This window comes from Leiobunum rupestre, chromosome 9, assembly GCF_980474605.1.
Source record: "Leiobunum rupestre chromosome 9, qqLeiRupe1.1.hap1, whole genome shotgun sequence".
Lineage (NCBI taxonomy): Eukaryota > Metazoa > Arthropoda > Arachnida > Opiliones > Sclerosomatidae > Leiobunum > Leiobunum rupestre.
The window spans coordinates 42,199,622-42,224,119 of NC_143392.1; the positions used below are offsets into that span (position 1 = coordinate 42,199,622).

At 35.4% G+C, this 24,498-nt stretch overlaps 1 protein-coding gene across 1 annotated transcript in view; it reads left to right on the forward strand.

Moving 5' to 3' along the window:
* LOC149927843 (substance-K receptor-like) overlaps positions 1-24,498 on the forward strand; it is a 147,398-nt gene that overhangs the window by 63,692 nt on the left and 59,208 nt on the right. Inside the window, exon 2 of the mRNA XM_090157877.1 lies at positions 19,955-20,147. Coding sequence (XP_090014003.1) covers positions 19,955-20,147 — 193 coding nt within the window. The remainder of the gene's footprint in view (positions 1-19,954; positions 20,148-24,498) is intronic.

Sequence of the window (24,498 nt, forward strand, 5' to 3'; positions counted from 1 at the left end):
TATGCGCATTCCTTGCATTGCTTCACTCTAAGGTTTTTGGGAAGATTTTCCACCGCATAATATACTAAACACTTGGTAGATTGGTATCTTTCAGAGGGATAATTTAAGCGCAGCAGACTTGGGATATTTACAAATTCTACAATCTTTGGCAAGATGCCCGAACAAATCACATGATTACCAACAGATGATAGTTTATCGAGATTCAGTTTCAAAACTTTCTTGCGAAGTGTTTTATTCGCCAATATTTGACATGACTCACTTGGTCTGAACAAAGTGTTAAAAGTTAAAGTTCCATTAATTTCAATTGTTATAAAAACTGGCTCAGTCAATGACCCTAGTAGACCAACACTGTTCTTCCTGGTGACAAATAAGAATTCCTTCTTCTGATGAGACTTTCAACTACCAATATTATATACATTTGCATAAGTCTACTAGTTAGCTCTTGGTTAATATTAAAAAAAAACTTACTTCAAAACTCAAATCTTCATAGCTACTGTTTGCAGATATAAAATCCTTAACGCAAGATAAAAGGCAAAAGGCTTGTGGCTTAGATGGGTTCTATTAATTGGCCAATGGTTGCAGCTTAATCTTTTTAAACGCTGGGGGTGGGGTTGACCCATAATCCGTATTCGCTTTCCTTTTAATACAACACTGTGTGGCTACTGTATTATATGTTTTAACTGGTGCAGTTGGTATTTCAATGTTTTCTGTTTGTTTGTCAATTTTATTCACTTCATGCAAAGGCTTAGTGAGCAATATTGGCATACGCTTTTGTCTTTAGTAGTTATCCGATTCATAAGAAACCAGTTATATTGGATGCTACAATCTTTCTTAAATTTTGACATTTTGGAAATAACTACTATATAATTTTTACACTAAAATAACACAAATAAACCGTTCCTTCATTGATAGGTAGTTTTTTTTTCATATTTATAGCGCCATTTTACTTAAGAAGTCAACATCCGGTCGAGGGGAGCTTAAGGGGATGGGATTTTCTCTTTTTCTCCGCCAGGTAGCGTAGATCCTAATTTTGGTTTCTCCCGCGCTTTTCCAGTGCTGAATACATGAACTCTTATGCCCAATTCAAACAGTAAACTTAGGGGGTCTTGATAGTCTTATGATTAAACCTATTATTTACCATGGTGAATATTAGTAGAAATTATGTTTAATTCAGAGAAAACGGCATGGTATAAGAAGATAAAACTTTATTTTAAACGAGACGTTTCGAGCCGAGGCCCTTCTTCAGTCGTTCGTTAGTTTTACTTTGATTTAAAATTTTACCACGCGCCATATTCAAGTTCTAATATAACGTGAGCAGAAGGTCAACGTGTTAAATAATATACAAAAGTTTTTCTGATTATAACAATTTACGCGCGTAATAAAATCAATGTAACCTATAAATCCAAAGTATATGCAAGCTAGGAGAACGCAGCTAGCCTTTAAACACGCTAACGAAGGGTTGTGTACGAATTTCATTGGACGAGCGTCACGAGCCTTTACGATGAACGTTTTACGGGCGGGGGGGGGCAGACAATTTCGGAATTTCCCCTTCCGACGGCAGCAGGTGCTAAAGCGTCTAGCCAATGAAAAACGTACACAAGAAATCCACCACTTTTGACGGGTTGCGTTCTCCTTGTGTGGGGTGTTGTGTTTGTTGCTCCTAGATGCAAGTCAGTGAGAATTATTAAAATATAAATTAAAAAAAATTAAGTGTCAAGTGTCTATGGTAAGACTGGGGGAGGGCAGCTCCGATGGTTACGCCTATTATGCGTCTATTCTATACGTATTTAATTGGAGTATTTCAATTAAAAAGATAAATTTATAATTGAGATTGCGCGGTTTCGAATAGGGCTACTGCTCGAACAACTTTTCAGGAAAGTTGAACGTAACTAATTAATTTCTAAAATTAGCGCTTCCGTCAAATAAATGGTAGCTCTTCGTCCCTCGCTTCATCTACATTAAGAGGATTTCGAGTGAAATAATTTAAAACCAAATCTGTTGTGATGGGTTCATTCGTGAAGTTCTAGACTATCCCATCGAACTGTGTTTAATTTCTTAATTAATTTTAGTGGGCCTAGCGTGCTCTTATATAATTTCTCGTTGATTTCTAATTAAAGATTATAGGGGTGTGAAAATTCCTTTTTTGGGGAGATCGTTTGGAATATCATCTATATCGATTATTTAAACCGTGGTGGAATATTTTTAAGAGGGGAAATCTGGACCAGTTAACTGATCAAATGCCAAAACTGATTAGGGCCTAAGGTGGTGGCTTGGGTGTTAGCATAGGTGGTTTTTATTATGTACACGGATATTAACTGGGACTACACTTTGTTTGAAACGCATTGCTCCCAAACATAGGCAAAATCCTGATATTAAACGACTTCAGAATATATATATTTATATATATATATATTTTACTTCTACTGTTTAAAAACTTTCGTGACTGACATAGTGAGTAAATCTTCAATTTTTATCGCAATATTAATCATTAGTATTATTAGCATTATTATCGTTATAACTTTTCTTATCATTATCGTAATATTCTATCTTCGTTATTTGTTTCTGATGCCAATTATACTTACGAGTATCAACATAATTAAATTCGTAAACTTGAGTCGATTAATTTTACTCAAACACAATAGATATCTCAATAAAAATCTTTGCACAAATTTTAAATATGTTTCCTTGGTAATCTTCCGTCCGTAAAAGTAGTGTTTAAATGATATACATATAGATCTTTCATTTATACATCGAATACATATATAACTGGGTACATTAATAATCATGTATAGAATAATCTGATACTTAAGTTGTCGAAAAGCCAATCAGAAAATTTATCAACTATATTAATTATTTAAAATTAAACTCTCAAAATACCATAGCATTTATATAATTTTCTAAGTTGCTGTTGTATTGTTTGAAAGGTTTTGTTTAGAGTTTATATAATAGACGAGAATAGAGAATAATAGACTACAGTAGAGAACTATAGAGCACAGAAGTGAATATTAGAGATTAATAGAGTACAGTAGAGAACTATATATATAGAGCACAGAAGTGAAGATTAGAGAATAATAGAGTACAGTAGAAAACTATAGAGCACAGAAGTGAAGATTAGAGAATAATAGAGTACAGTAGAAAACTATAGAGCACAGAAGTGAAGATTAGAGAATAATAGAGTACAGTAGAGAACTATATATATAGAGCACATAAGTGAAGATTACATAATAATAGAGTACAGTAGAAAACTATAGAGCACATAAGTGAAGATTAGAGAATAATAGAGTACAGTAGAAAACTATAGAGCACAGAAGTGAAGATTAGAGAATAATAGAGTACAGTAGAGAACTATATATATAGAGCACATAAGTGAAGATTACATAATAATAGAGTACAGTAGAGAACTATAGAGCACATAAGTGAAGATTAGAGAATAATAAAGTACAGTATAGAACTATATATAAGGAGCACAGAAGTGAAGATTAGAGTATAGTAGATAATTAATTAGCACTGAAGTGAAGAATTGAGCAGAATAGAACATGATGGAATGGGATAAAAGAGGATAGAACACGGTTAAACGAAATAGAACAGGATAGAACCCGTTAGAACAGGTTAGAACACGTTAGAACAAGGTAGAACACGTTACGTCAGGGTAGAACAAGTTAGAACGGGATAGAACAGGATAGAACAGATCACGTCAGAACAGGATAGAACACGTTAGAACAGGATAGAACACGGTATAAAAAATAGAACAGGATAGAACATGATTTAACAGGGAAAAGCACGATAGAGCAGGATAGGTAAAACATACCTCAATTCAATATCTGCGCTGCAAATAGCTACAGAACGTTTACACACGAACGGAACAACATCTCAGCAATTTCCAAATAACATACATAATGGCTAATACAATGTTTTTCAGCTATAAGAATGACAATATTATTTCGTTAATTTTGGTTCTATGGCTTTACTCAATAATCCTACTTCCCAAATTCTTCAAATTCTGAACTCTTAATTCGTTTCCGATATCAGACATTCCGAAAATTCGTCTGAATTCGACCCTTCTATATTTGGAAAAAAGATTTTAACCTACTTTGAAGTTGCGCCGGCAATTAGAGGGAAATCGGAAACCTACACTTTTTTTTCTAGGGGTTTTCTCAAATTACGGAATTTACTCGTTCATTTAAAACTATTTAGGAAACTTAACTTGTTTGTCCCTAATTTTTCCTGCTAGATATAAAAAATTCCATTTACTTCCTTTTATTTTAACTTACTCGACGATTTACTAATATACGTTATAATTACGATTTATTCTCAATCTAGCTAAAACCAGTAACATTATTTTGTTAGTTTAAGGTTACCATAAAATAATAGTAAGATAGATCAGAAATATACACGCAAGTATTCTGTAATCAAACTTTCAACTAGTGCTTCTAAGGGCCAATTCATCGGGTTATTCGCGGCGTAATTTTTAGATACTTGAAGAAAGCACTACTTTCAGCACCATGTACTTCTGAAGTCGTGACATTGCTCACTTTTAAAAAACTCAGATCTTTTCAAAAAACCTTTATAAATTATCTTCAGTATCTTATTCCTTTAAATAACAAATCTCCATCATTTCAGAAAGCGCTAAATTTGTGTTGTAATAAGCATATTTTCGCCAATATCTACGGTCATTTGATTTATGAAGTCTACCGCAAAATTTTAAAATTGAAGAGCAGGACATTCTCAACGAAAAAGTTCAAAATATTTGGTTCGTTTAAGCTAGGAGCAACAAACACAACACCCCACACAAGGAGAACGCAACCCAGCAAAACTCGTGGATTTTCTTGGGTTCAATTTTCATTGGTTAAACGCTTTAGCGCCTGCTGCCGTCGGAATGGGAAAATTTTGAAATTGCCTTCCCCCCGCCCGTAAAACGTTCAGCGTAAAAGTTCATCCAATGAAATTTGTACCCAACACTGCGTTAGCGTGTTTAAAGGCTAGCTGCGTTCTCCTGGTGTTTGTTGCTCATAAGTTTAAGCAGTGACGTAGCTAGGGGGTGTGGTGGGGGCCACCGGTTTGGGCGTGATTTGGGGGTGACACCCGACCGTGTAATAAAAACTTACACAAACTAGAGACTAGTAAGTAGCACAGCATGATATCCGCCCCGGTAGTCACCCATGCTAACTACGCCACTGGGTTTAAGGAATCGTTTTCCGTTCGAATCAAGTTTGAAAGTTACACCCGAATCAAAAATATATGTCATTATACTTAGAGTCTCCACGGACCTCGTGGTTGAATTATCCTCCGCCACTAGAGGGGGTTAAGCCTCACCAGAGTGAGCTTCAATCAGGATCGAAGAAGTCAGTCTTCAAGAACCAATGAGATGCCGTGCTGATTTGATTTTGTTCGGGGGAAGTAGTTTGCTTATCGAGTAGAGGGGGATTCGCAGTAACGCTAAAAATCATCTCAGTATAGTCATTTTTCCGAAATAAAAATAAATGCATTTTTTTTTTAATTTATCGAATTTTATATTTCCCATAGGTTAGGCAAAATACGATTTCATCTGAAGAAAATATCTAGGGAATGTTAGATCAGTATTTCCCGTTTCAACCCATATTGATATTTTCTAATTTAATATAATCTCTACTTGTGGGTTGATTACATGAACCCAACGTTCAGTGGCGGCGCCAGGAATTTTCGCGACGGTACGCAAACCAAATAAATGGGCCCCCGATCCGGGACCCCCCTTTTCTCAACGAAATACTTCAATAAAATAAAGTAGTGATGTACATGACGAACAGAAAAGTTCTAACAACAGTAAAACGAGTCCAAATATAACAGAACTGGTTTTATTTACTAGGAGATACCTAAAATATTTCTAAATACATTATCGACATTTGTTTCATTGTTATTTATAAATAATTTTATCTCTTGGACCATTTTGAGACCCTTTCTAGATCAATTTGGGGCACCTTATAAGGTGATTTTGGGGCCCCTCAAAATTTTAAGGTAGGCTGGCCTACCCCCTAGCGCCGCCACTGCCAACGTTAGCTAAAATCCGAGTGATGTTTTTCATAAAACAAACTCCTTACAATTATATCATCGCAAATTCGGGCATCAAAAGGCATCGTTTTCGTCCGAAATTATAAAGGCACGTGGTTAAGAACAACCAACAACGCGAGGGAAAATTACTTACATGTATATAAGGATATTCGCAAAAGTTTCGAAATTATTTAGTTGTAAGCCAATTTGTGAAATCATTTTGAAAGATTAATAGAGGTTATTTTTAAATCGATATTATTTTTTAAATCGATATCATTTTTTAAATCGATATTATTTTTTAAATCGATATCATTTTTTAAATCGATATTATTTTTTAAATCGATATTATTTTTGAAATCGATATTATTTTTTAAATCGATATTATTTTTTAAATCGATATTATTTTTTAAATCGATATTATTTTTTTAATCGATATTATTTTTTAAATCGATATTATTTTTTAAATCGATATTATTTTTTAAATCGATATTATTTTTATATCGATATTATTTTTTAAATCGATATTATTTTTTAAATCGATATTATTTTTTAAATCGATATTATTTTTTAAATCGATATTATTTTTGAAATCGATATTATTTTTTAAATCGATATTATTTTTTAAATCGATATTATTTTTTAAATCGATATTATTTTTTAAATCGATATTATTTTTTAAATCGATATTATTTTTTTAATCGATATTATTTTTTAAATCGATATTATTTTTTAAATCGATATTATTTTTTAAATCGATATTATTTTTTAATCGATATTATTTTTAAATCGATATTATTTTTTAAATCGATATTATTTTTTAAATCGTGAAGGTAATAATTCAAAAAAAAATCTAAATGATTGGATCCTAAATAAAATGATTAGAAGGTAACTAAACGGATTAGTTTGCATCATAAAGAATGGTTATATCATAATTGTAATGATTAAAACGAACCTAACGCAATTGGTTGCATCGTAATTAGGTAACATTTTAATGGTTATTAAAATGAGCTGTTGATAAAAATAACAATAACAATGGTTAAATAGATCGAAATTATAACTTTCTTTTCATTAAAATGTGTATCGTAATCGAAATTAACAATTGGTTAGTAATATGGACAGTTGATTTTAGAAATTATGAGATGTAAAATAAATAGTTAGTTGATAGTAAAATAATTAGATCATAAATAAAATTGTTATAATTGTGATTATTTAGATAATTAAGCTGCTATTATTATTTTTTTCCTTGGGATATGGTTTGAAAATAAAATCAACAGCGGTCGGTTACTTGATACGATGCGACACTTCTAATATAATTCCTTCTGAAGCAGGGCACACGACGAGGAAATCCGTGTTTGGACAGCAGTATATGAGATAAGCTCAACAGCCTACTGATATTAAAGCGCCGTCAATATTTTCCCTCGACGCATGACATTTCGAAAGCTATTTCGTAAAAGATATTGAGAACAGAACTTCTAAGACTATCCAAACGTTAGCAAATCTCAGCTGTTACGTATATCTTTTCAAAAACATCCAATTTTCCATACCTTGTTACAAAGATATATTTGACATAAGTTCACATTCCTCCTGAATCGAATATAATTATTTCATTATAGACAGCTTTTATAAACACTATGTATTTTTTTAATAGGATCATACTCAATAGAATTGTTAATTATAATTATACCCAAGGGCACCACCTTGGGCCTACGTCATCGAGCGACATTTAAGGTCATTAATTCAGGTGGCCGTGTTACAACGCGTAGGAGGGTGGTGACACGTCCTTCGTGCCACACGAGCTGAAAGCTCCCTATTCTAGCTATAACCCATTTAACCAGTTCGGAGAAAGCTTGCAAACTCAACGCGGAACGAGTTCTTCCGAGTTTTTACCCAGTGCCATCTAGGAGCAACAAACACAACGAGAACGCAGCTAGCCTTTAAACACGCTAGCGCAGTGTTGTGTACAAATTTCATTATACGAACCTTTACGCTGAACGTTTAACGGAAAGGGGGAGGACAATTTCAAAATTTTCCCCTTCTATCCCAATAAAAATTGTACGCAAGAAAATCCACGACTTTTGACGGGTTGCGATCTCCTGGTGTGGGGTGCTGTTTTTGTTGGTGCCATAAACTGTGATCGAAAGTGCTAACCCCTCCAACACCCAACTCATGTAGCTTCCCGTTTCAAAATTCATTGATTTTCTATCGATCTTATTTCGTAGGACTTACGTTATATAGCATAATAATCAGGATTATGATAGATTTAATCATCCATTAATAAATGTATCTTTTCGATGCAACGCCATATATTACCGAGGTGCATCAAGTTATAAAAATAGGACTTATTTTAAAAGAACAAGGTTTTGTTAGATAAACCTCTTACAGCTAGATTACAAAAATAAAATCATTAATACGAGCGAATATAAAAAATAAGCCGATCACACTCTTGGTTGATCAAAATATTCTAGAGGCTCAACCGTCTGGACATGCGTCAGATAGCCCGGTGTACCCGGTAAGATTGAAATCGCACCACCGGAGGTCTGTCATCATTATGCCCTACGCCAGTGTCCACAGACCCGGACACGCGGCAAAACCAGCATGGGTAGTAGTATCCTACTACTGATGGTCGCGCCCTCGACACCCTACCTAGAAAGGTAGAGAGCCTAGCCCTTTGGAAGGAGCGCCTAAAGGGGAACGGCGGGCACACGGCAGCCCGCATAACCCGGCACAGCTGGCACCGAATATCCCGGTGGAACCCCAAAAGGCCGGGAGATGGGTCCGCCGTGCCCTCATACGGAGGCCCGCAGCCCCACAGCAGGCAACTCAATCCGCCGAGACGGCCAGTGTGCCCGGCCCCTCTCCGTTAGCCTGGGCCGAAGCCAAGTTACCAGCCCACACCGGACCGAAGTCGGAGGTGGAGATAGGACCATTTGGACGGAGCTAACATCTCCCAGTGCGCCACCGCCCATGCTGGGTTACAAGAGCCGGACCCCGACTCCCCGGTAAAGCCACCAGTTATTGCACACTCCTCCCCCTCGTGGGCCAGGCTCAACCGTCTGTAACATTGTATGCCATTGTAATAACACTACAGCCACCTCAAGATTCGTTGCCTATCAATGTTTATCATTTAGCAAACGACAGAAACTAGAGAGCTTTGGTGGAATATTTTAAGGGGGGGAATCTGGACCAGTTAACTGATCAAATGCCAAAACTGATTGGGGCCTAAGGTGGTGGCTTGGGTGTTAGCATAGGTGGTTATTATTATGTACACGGATATTAACTGGGACTACACTTTGTTTGAAACGCATTGCTCCCAAACATAGGCAAAATCCTGATATTAAACGACTATATTAGGCTTAATGCAATGTTGGTTTTACTTCTACTGTTTAAAAACTTTCGTGACTGACATAGTGAGTAAATCTTAAATTTTTATCGCAATATTAATCATTAGTGTTATTAGCATTATTATCGTTATAACCATTCTTATTATCGTAATATTATATCTTCGTTATTTATCTCTGATGCCAATTATACTTACAAGTATCAACATAATTAAATTCGTAAACTTGAGTCCATTAATTTAACTCAAACACAATAGATATCTCAAAAAAAATCTTTGCACAAACTTTTTAATAGTTTGACAGTTAATCTCGCGATGGCGCCACTTTTTCAAATGTCACGTGCCATTCGCCTTAATTCAAGTTGGTGACATCTTCAATTAAGTTCTTTCACACTTTTAATTAATGAGAGAAAAAATAATAAAAAGAAAAAACAAATACTAGTTTCGTTTAGAAAGATATAACATGCCGTGCTCAATTGTCAAATGTAACATAATCACTCATAAATATGCCATAAAGGATTTGTCCTTGGTGAAGTTTAGTTCAATGAATGTGACGAAAATTCTAACGCGTCACGAAATACTCGTCATCAATGTTTTAGAAGTGAAGTGGTAGTTGTGGAAGGGCCGCATCATAACCTTGTAATTTTATGTTGTAACACAACATAGTTTATTAACGAGACGTATACTATAGCTTAGAAGCGACTGAAACCAGCTCTACCCGTAACACAGAAACTTCTCCAGAATCATCAGTTGCCAAGGTTTTTTTACTGATATTGATCGAACCAACAAGTCCAGGCCTCCAAATTCATTTCACGGAACTACCCGCAGATGGAAACCTTTATCTTTTTTTTTTTCATTCATTGACCCGCAGCGAAATTGAATGGGGGTTTTCTTGCAAAAAAAAATGCGAGCGAGTAGAAAATTTATAAATAGAGCGACGTATAAACTGTATTTTTTTAATTAACCGTGAGAATTGGCCGGGAATAGATTGATATCGTACTTTCGGTAACGGAATGGATGGAACATGTAATCTTGAGTGCGGGAATGGTTGGGAATGTATTTACCTCTGATCACAGTATTTTATTTTGGGAATGGGAATTTATGGAATGGTACGGGAATGGGTGGGAGCAGGACACTATATAGGTATACACTTGGAATGTCTAAGGAAGATTTTTACGGCCGTGATGAAGCTCGTAGAAACGGGCGTGTCTTAAAGCGGGAAAACTAACTAGAAAACCTCTCGCGCCTCGCTACCCTAGTTCGACGAAAACTCGTCATTAAGCCTAGTCATGGTTATTATATTATTAGCTTACCTGATTATATCTTTTATAACCATACAAATACCTGAAATTAGGTAACACTACACTTCTTTCGCGAAGAACATAATAATTACTTCAAAATATTAAGTACGATATCAAATTGAGGTTTTTAAATCCATTGTTTTATAAGCCTATTTTTTTGTTAACATGACGACGCATTCTTTTCGCCTCAGACCTCGAGCCAATGAATTAGAAATGTCGTGTTACGTCTTACACTTGACGTAGTTAAGCCCTGCCTTTTTCTCGACGCACTTTCGTATGACCGTCCCAATGGAACCTTAGACATTCCAAGTGTATACCTCTATCGTTTCCTGGTGGGAGTTATAACACTTCAGTCAAAAGGAATAAGAATGGTTGGAAGACAAATATGGCAACGAGTGGGAATGGTAACGTTTCTGTTTTAGTGCAGCTCTCTAATACGAGTCTTCTTCCAAGACCCTCTTGCATCTTCTGTCAAAACAGAAATTCTCCATTTTGTCAATTGTACATCGCCATCTGAGAACGTTATAATTTATTTTATTTTTAGTTACGATTTTTTTCATTTAGTTTTAGTACATAATTTTTATAATTTTATTTATTTGAATAATCATGAATAGAAAAATATTTCGCAGGTTCTAAATTATAGTATCGAGTATAGCTAGGTAGTGCTTTATAATATATAAACGGGTCAACTTGAATGTTCTCAGTAACCTAAATAGGTTCTTGGTATTATCCTGTCGAATTTAAAAAATACGGTTTATCTCGTTATTTCCTCAAAGCGCTGTAGGCAAAATTTTATATTCCGTACAAAGGAGAATTCCATCCACTTTTGAGAGTATTTTAGGCTCTATTCTCTGAGGAAAAATGGTAAAAATAGCGCATAAAGTAAAAGCAGTGTTGGCTGCTCAAAATATTTTAAACTTTGTATTTATATAAATTTGGAGAGAAAGTGGCTTTTGACTTTTACAAAAAGTCGGGGAATGCCTCGTGAAATTAGTGCCACGCAATTTCATAAACTTGAAAGCTATTTCTATCTTATGTTTTTGGCGACTTCTTTGTCAATAAGTAACAAAATATATCGCTAGACAGATAAAAGATTAAAAAGAGCATCCGTGTATACTATAGTCACCAGAAAAAACCACCAATAGCAAAACTTTTCAGATCTTAAAACGTATCAAATTGCATTTGAAAACACCGAAAATGTACGTTTTGTAATTAGAATTTGATATCGTACCGAAAACGTATAATTGTACAAATGATGGCAATACTGAAGAGCATAAATAACATCAAGGATGTACTCTGGTTACTGGATCTATATCCTCTGGATTATATTATCCGCCTACTACGAACAAGTGCCTGTGATCGTACCGAAATGTCTTCCCCATTTACCTGGAATAACTTGGCGAACTATTCTCTGTTCATCTGAATACTTCCTTGCTAAAAATTTGGCAATTAGTTATAGGCCGCAAAATCCTCAGAACGATATTGTTTAGATATTTGTATAATATTTTAATATTATATTTTTAAAGCACCGTAACCAAAATATGAACAATTATTATAATATGGATTTAATCTTAAGATCAAATGGATTGTCAAATCATTACCTCGAATCGATTTCAATTTTTAATGAAAAAAGCGTTAAGTTTTATTCATCAGATGCTTTTAATATATGCATTTTAGTTAAAGAAATTTGTGGGGCTAACTTTGCTCTTATTCCTCCTTAAGTAATATAATATAACAAACTTAAGTAATATAATTATATAATAACGTTGATGCTAAAAAATATATACAAAACGATTGGAGTCTTAGGTTCTTTGAGACTTTGACATTTATCGTGTTAATCTAAGTTCTTATTTATTGTCTAGACAGCCCTTAAGAGACATTACTCCTGGAATATTTTTAAATAGACTAAAGACGATTCAATATACTTCCGTTTTTGCGCGTAGGGGAAAATGAGGCTAGCGCCATCTCATGCGTGGGTCAAGTTAAAACAAAATTCAGCCAGGTTTAATCCTCCTGTTGTTGTACAGCGTTTATCTAAAAACAGTCCAGAGCCCCGATTTAATCCTTTGCGTCTACACAAGCTACCTCTGGTCGCCGTGATAACGGAATTATCCGTCGACCTTATTTTGTCGGGTCGTCAGGGTTCTAATTATGAATAGTAATTAAACAAACGCGATTAAATTAGAGCCCTACTCTCTCTAGCACGCACTCGCCCGAATTTATGTTTGCTTCGGAACTAGTTGCTTAACTTTTATGTTTTAATTTAAATTTAAAGACGTAATTAGCGTTTAACGTCCCGCAAAAATTAACGAACAAACTTTTCCCCCTGCACGGGTGGAAATTGCGACCAGAGGTGCAAAATTGCGGGCGACAATGACCACCGAATTCATTAAAAGGTGTTTTACGCTCTGCCAAACTTTGAAACCTAATTCTACTTTTGTTGATCTAATGTCCAAATTACACAGATCATTATCATTTGTAGATTTTTAGTACGCTGGTAAGTGGGAAAAGTTTATAAATTATCCGTTTCAATGAAAAGTAATATTACTGGTAGCTAATTTCCTTGAAAGGCTGAAAACAGTGAAAAGGTTTCAATAATAATTAAAATTATTAAACATAAAAATTTAAGGTAATTTAAACTGTATGTGTTTTAATTCTATCAATTAAAGACTTGAAATTATCTTCATTTAATCATTAAATATTTCATTGACATAAGTATGCGTATTCGTTTTCTTTTCAAAATAATTTCCAGTTGTAATGATTTGTTATTTTGAACGGACACCTATGTTTTGTTTATTTATATTTATAATATATATTACGAAGAACGTTTTAAAATAAATGCAAACGAGGGAGTCACCCCGTTTACAAAAGCACGTAAAATATTACTATTGTTCCTTGATTAAATTAATTAAACTAATAATGACATACGAACTAAATTAGGAGTTAAATTAAATTTTTATTAACTAGTAGTACACGAAAGATAAAAGAAAACATTTGGGTAATCGACACCAGTGAAATGGCGTTCTAAATGATGAAGTTTTCCGTTATTCAGGGTACCTTTAACAAAATTAAATATATTTTCCATCAGATTTTGATAGTCTACTTGTACGTAGAGCTTTTGTATCTGTTACGATTTTAAACAGATAACAAAGTATGAGATCATACATGTATAATCTGTCCCGCATATCTGAATAGGTGTTTCCTTAAGCATAAAAAAATAAAAAAATAAAAGTATAAAATGTTTTTCTCTGTATCAGGAGCTCCAGCTTTGTAGAACCTTATTGGCACGCGCGTTTCGCACGTGGACTTCAAATTTCTAAATATTTGTCGACTCCTGCGAGGGCTCTCTCGAAACGTTGGATTTTATAAATAAATAAACTGTGAATTTTAAAACAGTTTTAAGTCTCTTTTCATTTAGTTTTTTCACAATGTGCTTCTCTTCACTCATAATTCAGATTACTGTGAACCATCTAATTGTTATCTGCAGATGGTTTAAGAAATGGGTTCATTTGAAAAAGATCAGACAAAGTAACAAATAACCTATAGCTTATTATGTTGGCTAGTATCCATTGATAAGACTATTGTTTTAAATTCATCTATCGTCAGATTGTATGAATGGACAGTATTAAGCAGTGTGTCAGAATTTATAGCCCGGTGTACCTAGCAACAGGGGCCATACCACCGGAGGCCGATCATCAGTATTAAGCAGGCACTATAGAAAACGCAAAAGTTCGGATACGCTTATTTTGACCTCACACGATCCACCTACGCGTTTCCAAGCGCGGGCGTTCCCCGAACATAAGTGATTCAAATAGGCCAATTTTTTTTTAATAAGCTCGTATTCCACAATGGGATAAACCCGTAGCGCTTCCACGCGGAATTAAAACATCAGCGCTACAGGTCCTTGGTAGCCAGACTTAACCTGCCTTAGCGTATCGCGCCAAGATAAGGAGGATAATATCTCGTGCTTTGCTGTTTATATAAGTACTAATTAGATCTTATCCCAATTCCCCAAAGGAGCGTTCTATAAATTCGGCCCAAAACCGGCCAAACGTTTCATACAGACTATAGAGCTAGTTCAGCAGGACTAACAACATTTGTTATTCTTTGGTTTAAGAGAATTCGGCTTATGTCCTGTCTTTTTATGAATATTTTAGAGACGTACCTTTTAGGAGTTGTAGGAGGCACCCTAGGTGTTGAAGTATGTTTGGGGTTAAGAATATTTTCATGATCTAAGTTTCTTTTTAAACCCGTGGATTTAGGACTAGTATTTTGCTTATTTGCCATCATAAATTTATTACAAAAATCATTTAAAATAAGAAAAACGGCGCGGAAAGCCGGAAATGAGTGAAGCCTAGGCTAGCAACTACGCTACTCCTAAAAATCGACTGCTCTCAATTTCTTACGGGTTTGCCAGATAAATATTTTTATCTCACACGAATAACCGGCCAAACCTTCACCTCCTCCGAAATCAAAAGGGGGGAAGCACACCACACCGATTTTATAGAACGCTCTATTCAAAATATTTTTATTGTTTTCTGTCTGTCTTTAAATATCTAAGCATTCCCACAATATAATCCAAGTCTTTGCAGCTCCATTGAAGACATCGGTCGAAACCACGACAAATCGACCCATGTTGTGGTAATTCTTTCAAATTTCGAAGCTTACTAAGCCCACTCTTAAGGGGGAAGACTACAGTGGCCATTGTCTATTTTTGCGCTATTTCAAGCTGAACTCTTTTAATTTTGTATATTAATTTAAAAATTAATATTTAACTGTAGAACAGCCTCTTGTTTAGTGACTAAAATTATTTTGTCAATTTTAAATTTAAAAATAATTAAGTTATTACGTTTTAATTCGGACCCCCGGAGCTAAACAAGTTGGGCAAGCGCCCAAACTACCCTTTAGCTAGGACCTTATATCTCGTTAACTATTAATATTATAATTATCAAAATTATTTTAAGCACTAAAGGAATTTTCAGCCTAATAAGAAAGATATAATTCAATTATGTAATTGTTAAAACAGAAACTTTCAGCTTGAACGAAAAAGAGGCTTTTACTGTATTCTTCGCCCTTAAGGCCAAAAAATGGTTAGCCAACACAAACAGACCTTTCTGTAAAGTAGCATTGGTCTTTTTGTTTAGGTGTATCAGGCTCGTCACTCGTGACGTAGAATTGGCGTTTCACTACGATAGCCAATAAACTCTATTTATGTCTTATTCAACTTGTTAAAAACTTCCACGCGCGTCTTGATATTTTAGCGTAAATGGGCTCGAGCGATTTCGCGCGTGCTCCCTGAAATAAAATAAAATGCGCGAGCCTTTTACGCTAAAATATTAAGGAGCGCGTGGAACATTTTAACAAGTCGAACAAGACATGAATTAAAATTCCTTTATGTCTCGGGCGGCCCGAGACATATTTCGAAGAATTTGTCTCTTACCCAAACAAAATAAAACCGTTCAGTCCATTTTTTCATGAAATATTCGATTTTCATATAATCTTCCTTTTTCTGAAAATCCCGGGTTCCTTCAAATAATAATAATTCGTTGGCGAACTGCACTCTACCGCAGACACTTTCTTTTCTAATATATACTGCATTCGTAGAATCTAGGCTTAAAGTCATTTGGTAAACATTGCTTTCGTAGAATCTAGGCTTAAAACCATTTGGTAAACATTGCTTTCGTAGAATCTAGGCTTAAAACCATTTGGTAAACATTGCTTTCGTAGAATCTAATTAAACATTTTCACTAAAATTATCCGTTAAAGGTTTTATTAAATTATAAAACTATCTACGTGTATATTTACGAAGACATTAAAATATCTTACACAATAGTATTATTTTTATTTGTTATAGTCGCAATTTTAATTTTGTTTCTAATATGTAGCTACTTTTAATGGAATTCTAACATAGGTGAGGCACAAAATGCGATTAACTATCAAATTCCACTAGTGCTGTCTTTGTAAGACGTCAAATCAAAAATATGAAATTAAAGTTTTCATCGTACCATTATAATTTAAATTGTATAATAAAATTAATTTTTGAAAGAACTTTAACATTTTAAGCCAGAAAATTAGGCCTTAACTTAATTTGGGGCTTAAGAAGAGCTACTAGAGAAAGGTGTTTAAAATGAAGTGTGACGTAAAGGTGGCTAGAGTTCCAAATTAGAATTCCGAGTTTCTATAGCTGTGTGCTGAGGCTCTATTGGTACAGAAATAGTTTAGAATTCTCGTCGAATGATTTTAGCCGGCTCTCAATGGTTCTCTGGGCTGTTTTTCTTTGGTTAGGAGGAATCGATTGCCGAGATGAATTTTCTTTCGGCCACTAGCACTCCGGGGAAAATGCACTTTCCAAACCGCCAAAAGGCAAATGGCTCCCCTCTAAATAGAGCTCTCAATTCTTATACTTTTTTCTTTCGCTTTTATCTTTGCAATTTTATCTTTTCTATCAAAAAGGAAATGAGTGGTCGCGATAGTAGTTGTCATAATATTAGTATTTGGTACGCTATTTCATACGATAAACCCATCAGAAAAGTTTTGTTAAGGGATATCCCAGTGAATTCTTAGTAGCATTTCTGGCACTAGATGGAGTAAGGACTTGCTTAGCATATTGTTGTATGGTCAGAGTAACGGCCAAGAAACTAATATCGAGCCTGAGGCTAGTAAGAACCACCACGCTTCTAAACATCGTCTTTATTTCAATTCATATCTCGGCCACGAAATAAGAAAATTAAAGAACAGAAATGTTGAATCGTGTTCAGAAATGTTGAAACTAATAATGTAAAATCATAATCTATAATTCGCTATAAATATCGAAAACGATGGCTAAATATTGAAAATGTGTTCTGAAAAAAGATTGAATGATTATTTAAATTTTAAAATATGAGACACAATCGAATAAATTTATAATACGACATTCTCTTGAAAAATGGATTTTAAAATTGTCAAACTGTAAAGTTTCGAGTTGGTTCATCAAGTTTAAGATTGAGAAAAATAAGGGTAAGTTAAAAAATTAAATTAATAATAATAATTACCTAAGCTAATTCCCAAGGAACCACACAGGTCCAAGTCAACTAATGACTTTTGAAGCCAATTCCTGGTGACCGGTTTAAATTACGTAGGAGGGTAGGGGCAATCCTATCGTGTCACGCTAGCCAACAGCTCCCTGCACTTATGACAACTCAAGCTAAACAACAGAAAATCTGATCCAAAAACAACATAAATAATAAAATTCGCAGTTTTCCTCTTAAAAAAACGGTTGCTTATATGAGCAAACTAAATCGAAACATAATTGTTATAAAAAAGTTACTAATATTTAAATTTTGTTAATTGATGTCATTTAAGAAAAATAAATAGCGTTGGCTTAGTAAGAAAAAGTATTTCACACTTAAGTACTCTTCGGACTATACAATTTGATAAGTTTCTATTGCTTGTTCATGTTTTCTCTATACTCTTTAATTGGTCATTCTATGTTATTCACAACTTTTAACAAAACCTTTTGTTAACGTTCAATTTTGGTGGGACTTAATAGTACCACAATTACAATTATAAAATTGATTTAGTAGCTAAAACATTTTGTTTCGGACTTTTTCAATGCGGGTCTCAAAAAAGGAAAAATGTTTTGCTATTCGCATAGCTTATTTCATTCGCAATCAATTGTACAATTTTACTGGCTAAAGAAATTGTCTTTTAATTTTTTTAAATTTATGCCCTTGCTTAACTTTCTTGTTATGGAAAAAATATGTGAGGCAGGGTTTAGCTTAAAAACAAGTAAAAAAAAAGGAAAAAATCTGAAAATAATATGCGTCTAAAAGGTACTTCTATGGGGAAGCACCTTCAAGCAATTTTAAGCGAAAAGATAGTTGTCTAGACCTACACCAGCCATCTATTAGTGGCAATAAAAACTAAAACACAGAATATCCAAAGTAATTAAGGCAACATACTATACTATAATATACCTCTAATATATTTTCCATATAAAACTATTGTCAAATGTATCATATAAAACGGCATTTAAAAAGAGCCAATCAGAAGCAAGGACACCCATTTGCTGTAGCAACGTGTGTTTAAATATAATTCATTGTATTAAATTCAACTATATAATGACGTGTTTTTAACTCTGCATCAAACTACTTTGCGTAAAAAAGAGTTTGATGTTTTAAAAATTGTTTTCAAAATAGTTACCAAAATAATATATCACAAAAAACGGTTTAAAATGGTTTAAAAAGATTTTAAATAAATCGAATTGCTTAAGCAACGGTTGCCTAAAACAATTTCTAATAATAAATAATTCATTTAAAACTAGTCAACCCTGAATATTTTCTATAAAGGTACGAAAACAGGTATAAGGGCCTCTCACTTGTTAAACCTAATATTCTATAGAGAAAAAACCGGTATTAAAAGATGAATGGGTTTCGAAAAAATTGGGATTTTAAGACAAAAAAATCAGACGCCTTAGGAAGAAACCTTCGGGGTCCCCTCGGTAATATGTACAAAAAATTACCCTTTTAGAAAAGGCTTTACCGAAAAAGATACTTCTATGGTATATGGGAAAATCTTTCGCTTTTATTTTAATGGAACTAAATGGAGAATTAAGCTTTGGCGTTCCTCGTGTGAGGTAATGTCTATTTAAATCGGAGAAGAGTGAACTCTAAAAGGGGCCTATAAATAACCCTATAAATTTCCCACTCGTCTTAAAACGTATTTGACAAGGACAACGCGTTTTCGGTGCGTATAATAAGAACGTACCTGACGGTGTCAGTCTTCCCATTCATTTGTTGTTGAGGAATTAACCGAGACAACAGCTGCTCGTGAGGTCCCTTTTTAGTCTTACACGAGCCGTATAGGCTCTTAGTAAGACTCCTGGTCTCGCTCCGTTGTCCGGCGTCCGCCGCCGCCGCCGTAGACATGACACGGCACGGTAGAAAGCATACTAAACTTAGAAGAATCCTCGCACGCGATTGCGAATAACAGCCACGCGAGGAAATCAGCCTCTAGAAGTAACAATCAAAAGCTAGAAGAATCTTCCTACAACACAAGAGAGGACGCGGGAATCGTCACTACGTCTAGACTGGCGCTGGGGAATAGTAGTTTAATAAATATATGTACACTCAAATAAATCGTCGTGCTTATTTATTTTTGGCTTAGTTTAACTCACAAACTCGATACAGTAAGCTCGTGTAAGACTATTATTTGGGTCACGTGACCCACTTGTTTTAGTCCGAGCTGATGTCGCGCCACATTCAAAGAGAAGAAGAGTTCGTCTATTGAGATATTTTCTTTTGATTGCTCGCAGGTATTACGCCATCATGCACCCTTTGAATTCGAGGTGGACCAAGTATCGCGGCAGCCTGATTGTCCTTTTCATTTGGTGCGGGTCCGTGGGACTCTCCAGCGTTCAGTTGGTCCACGGACGAGCGGTGAAATTTTCCTGGGGCAGAGACGAGTTCTTCGATTGCATCGAAATTTGGGACGACGTCAGTGGAAAGGTACGCTCATTTTTATTTCTATTTTTTCACTATTTCAACTTTTCCTGAAACGTACATTTAGAAAGATGTAGACGGGGTTGTTCAATTTTACGGGTGAGATTACAGAAGCTTTCTAATGGCGCCCATATTTCAGACTAGTTTTCTCTTAATTTATCCTCTTATATAGTTATTGCACGGCAGCGCCATCTAACAACCTATTTTTTAAGTCTTTAGGAATAAATTGAAAAAAAAACATTTACTGAAAATATTTATCTTCTAAGTTGAGAAAGTTAATACGTTTTATAAAGTTATTTCCATAATTAATCGACCCGACAATTGCTTTCTTATTTTTTCACAAATTTCTATTTATCCACAAATGAACATAAAATGCCCTTCTTCAAGTAGGTGGTTAAACAAAGTCTTACTTTTCCGCGATTCGCGTTTCTTTTACTGGTATCGTCATCCTACCTCTTTAAAGTTTATAAACCCCGGAATCGTAATCTACCCCCTTTAAGTTGAATGGATTCGAGAGAAACTCAATGGCCGGCCTATGCATTTGCCCAATTATGAGAGTAGAGTAAAGAAGGAAAACTTTCGTTTGGACATTACTACAGTAATATAAAATCCGAATAGTCTGCCGAGCTCTGATTTATTTATTCTATACCGCCAGGTGGAGCTGTTCCGAGCTAAAGCATAAACCATCTGGTGGCGCTGGTTCATACTTAGGTATATAATCCTGAAACTTTAGTAGAATTTTCAGCCAAACTTGAAACGAAATGTGTGAAAAGTCCCCATCATTTTATTGTACGAACAAGTATTCGGGCGGGTAATAGGCATCAAATATTGGTGTATAGCTAATAACTACTTTCGTATTTAATTTAGAGCCATACAATCTATTACCCAGATACGTGTTAAGCAATTTCCTGCCAAAACGCTCCTATGAAATGTTAATATAGACAATCGTTTTTGCGCAATCTCAGTTTGAATGATTGCCCACCAGTGTACGTGGGCATCTGCGCGTACCATTCAATAAGCCTTTCTATAAAGTCATTACGCTTGCCGAACTTGATTTAATGTATCGCTTTCGTCACGAGATACGTAGCAGTTCAGTTTTGAAGGTTAGATCTTTATAAAAAGGGCGACTCGTCGAATTTTAATTGGCTATCATAGTTGAACGTCACTTCCACGTCACGAGTGACGCGCCAGATACATCTAAACAAGAAGGCCAATGAAGGTTTAAGTCTGACCTGACGAAGCCTCCGAACGGAGGCGAAACTAGTCGTCCGTTGTTAAATCTTTAATTTTTAACTTTTTTGAAATTTAAAGTTTAATAAAACTATTTTATTGTATAAGAAGTGGTTTTGCAATTTCTTAAACCTTCATTAGTTTATATACAAGGGCCGTAAAATTATTTTAATAAGGCCAATGTTACTTTATAGAAAGGCCTATTGACTAGCTTACTTACAAGGAGACGACCCAAGGTGTAACCCACCGATTTTGCTTAAACTCGGTGAATTAGTAGACCTTAATGTAACTTCAAAATTACCAAAGGGAAAAGTTACGCTGGGCTTTCGTTTTGCCATGGCAACCGAAAAGGGTTTTGGACAACACCTAATACAAATTTCTCTATGTGATTTAACATGGGAAAATCACATATTTCAAAACAAAGAAATTTCCAAAAATATAAATTTAAAAAAATATGTCAATTGGGAAAAAATTTGTATTTTTGGGTAAGAGAGACTATTTTTGGGTGAATTGGTACGTCGTTGGGTAAAAGCCAGTTAGGTAGGGTAAATTGAGGTAAGTTCAAATATTTGTGAATAATTGCTAACAAAATATAAATTTATTTAGATAAATTCGACTAATTTGGACCAATTTCCAAAAATTGGGTAAACCCGAAAACACAATAAATTTTGGTATATTTATGTTAAATATGAGAAATATTCGGTAATATAAGTAATAACGTGTAAATGTTTTCATAGGGGGACCCTTGAAATATGTGATTTTCCCATGTACATAGAGAAATTGGAATTTGGTGTTGTCAAAAACCTTTTCGGTTGCCATGCAAAATGAAAGCCCAGCGTAACTGTTCCCTTTGGGAATTTTGAAATGACGTTGAGGTCTACTAATTCACCGAGTTTAAGCAAAATCGGTGGGTTACACCTCGGGTCGTCTCCTTGTTAGTGAAGTAAAACGATCATTTTTATGCTAAACCGCCAATCACGCGTATCGACGATCATAAGCCAATGTTTTTTTTCAATGAACGAAGGAGTTAGAATCAATGGTTAGGAAACATCCCTAACCTTCTTGAGGCTCGCTAAAACGCTAAACCACACCAGCTTCGGAAAAATCTGGAGATTTTCCATCTGGCGGGGTTATTCATGCCCGACAAGAGAGGGGAGGAAGCTGGTAAATATTAACTGGGCCCGTGCACCTTATAGCTATCTGCAGAAGTAACGGCTCTCTTGGGCTTTTATTTTACCAGGGCCCGGGCCCACTCTCGGTGGCCCTGAAGATATCTAGTAAAATCAACATCGTTATGGCTCGCAAGTATGGCAGACTACAGTTACAAGAATCTAAAATTGCAGGACTAGCGTTGTAAATTGTCCTTTGCGAAAACCCACTAACCAAGAAATCCGGCTAGAAACCCTGAAATCCAGCGTGAAATCCCGGATTTCAAAATCACGTATACATATTTGGTGAACGTCCGAAACCCCTCGGGAATACACAGAAAAAAAACCACGTTTAGAATCTAAACGTTTTCCTAAACGTTAATACGCAACGATCTTAACAAATTAAAATAGTCAGGATTGAAAGCAGTAGACCCGTTTCAACGTATTTGGAGCTCATCAGTACCGCGCGGGTAATCTGCCTTGCGACCTTGGATTAATAATATGAAACATTTTATTAATCCAAGTTGCGACTATCTAAACCGAAATGAGAAGCTAACCCCAAGCCTTAAAAAATTCAAAACGCGTAGCGTAGCAACGGAAAGAAAAGGCGTTTTGAATCATGCGCGTGCAGGAGGCTGTAGCTTTAGTTACAATTCTGAACACACGATGGCGATGATCTTACTAACCACTGGTCTTATTTTACATGGTGCAAATTGCGTGAAATTTAAATTTTGGTAATTGATGGCATTTTGGAAAAATAAATAGCGTTGACTTAGTAAGGAAAAGTATTTCACACTTAAGTACTCTTCGGACTATACAATTTGATTGGTTTCCATTGCTTGTTCGTGTTTACTGTATACTATTTAATTCATAACTTTTAACAAAACCTTTTGAACTGAACGAGACGAATGATCCTGCTCCTAACCTCCTCCAAGTGAGGCAAAAAACCCAAAGTTTGTTCCAAGGTAACGTCCAAAACCTTAACAGTTAAGGATCCTCTCATTATTGAGAGAGAAAATCGGATGCCGATTCAAAACCTTTGTTTAGCAAAGGTGATTGCAACGGTCTTCTTAGCACAGAACTTTTAAACTGTGAGTCAAGCACTCCAACTATTGCGAGTATCCAGAACTTCGTTACCGAGAACCTGAAGGCCACGCCCCGAAGTACTCCAAACCATCTGCAAAGGCATGAATAGCACTCTCCACCAGGTAAACCCTGTAACGAATATTTTTCAATACGTTACCCCTATTTTAGATTTTGTTAGGGAAACAATTATTTTACGTACCTCGGCATCCCCATATGGTCGCGTTGGATAGTTTGTAGGAATGTGAAGTAGTTAGCGAAAGGTCAAAAGAGAGATCCAACGTGTTTCCATTGTTACTACTCTGCTAAAAGGAATCTCTATAGATGCCCGAAATTGCCCTTCTGTCAACCCAGGCACTGATTTATAGTTTTACGATCGTCTTTAGAATCGACGGTGAATAGCGTATAGTGTGCAAGCCACGTGTATTTATTATTGAACTCGAACCTTTGCCAGATTTTCTCGACCAATGCTTACAATTATAGTAGTGCGCCTCGATATTATTGTTTGGTGTAATTGTCACCGAATGTGTGCGCGTCTTGTGGTCTCAAGAAATTGAAACACACGTGAAACACATGGGCGCTTGAAATAAAGCCCTACGTTGAAATTTGGTGATTGGTCAAATCATAGTGTCCCTCCACGTGACAGCCCGTCATATTAATTCGATTGGGTAAAGAAAAAACCAGGATGGACCCAAAAAGTCACGTGGCCTATGCAACAAAACTGGGAGACAAGAAGAAAAGAAGAGAAGAGGAACTCTATCCCTGGACCAAAAGGAAAGGATGATCTTAAGCACACCGCTCCGGATGACCTTAATAAAAGGAACATAGTTTTCGCGCTGGTCGCAATCTATGAATGTCTCCAGCCAATTGAGCAGCTATCGCCGGACCATGGTTTT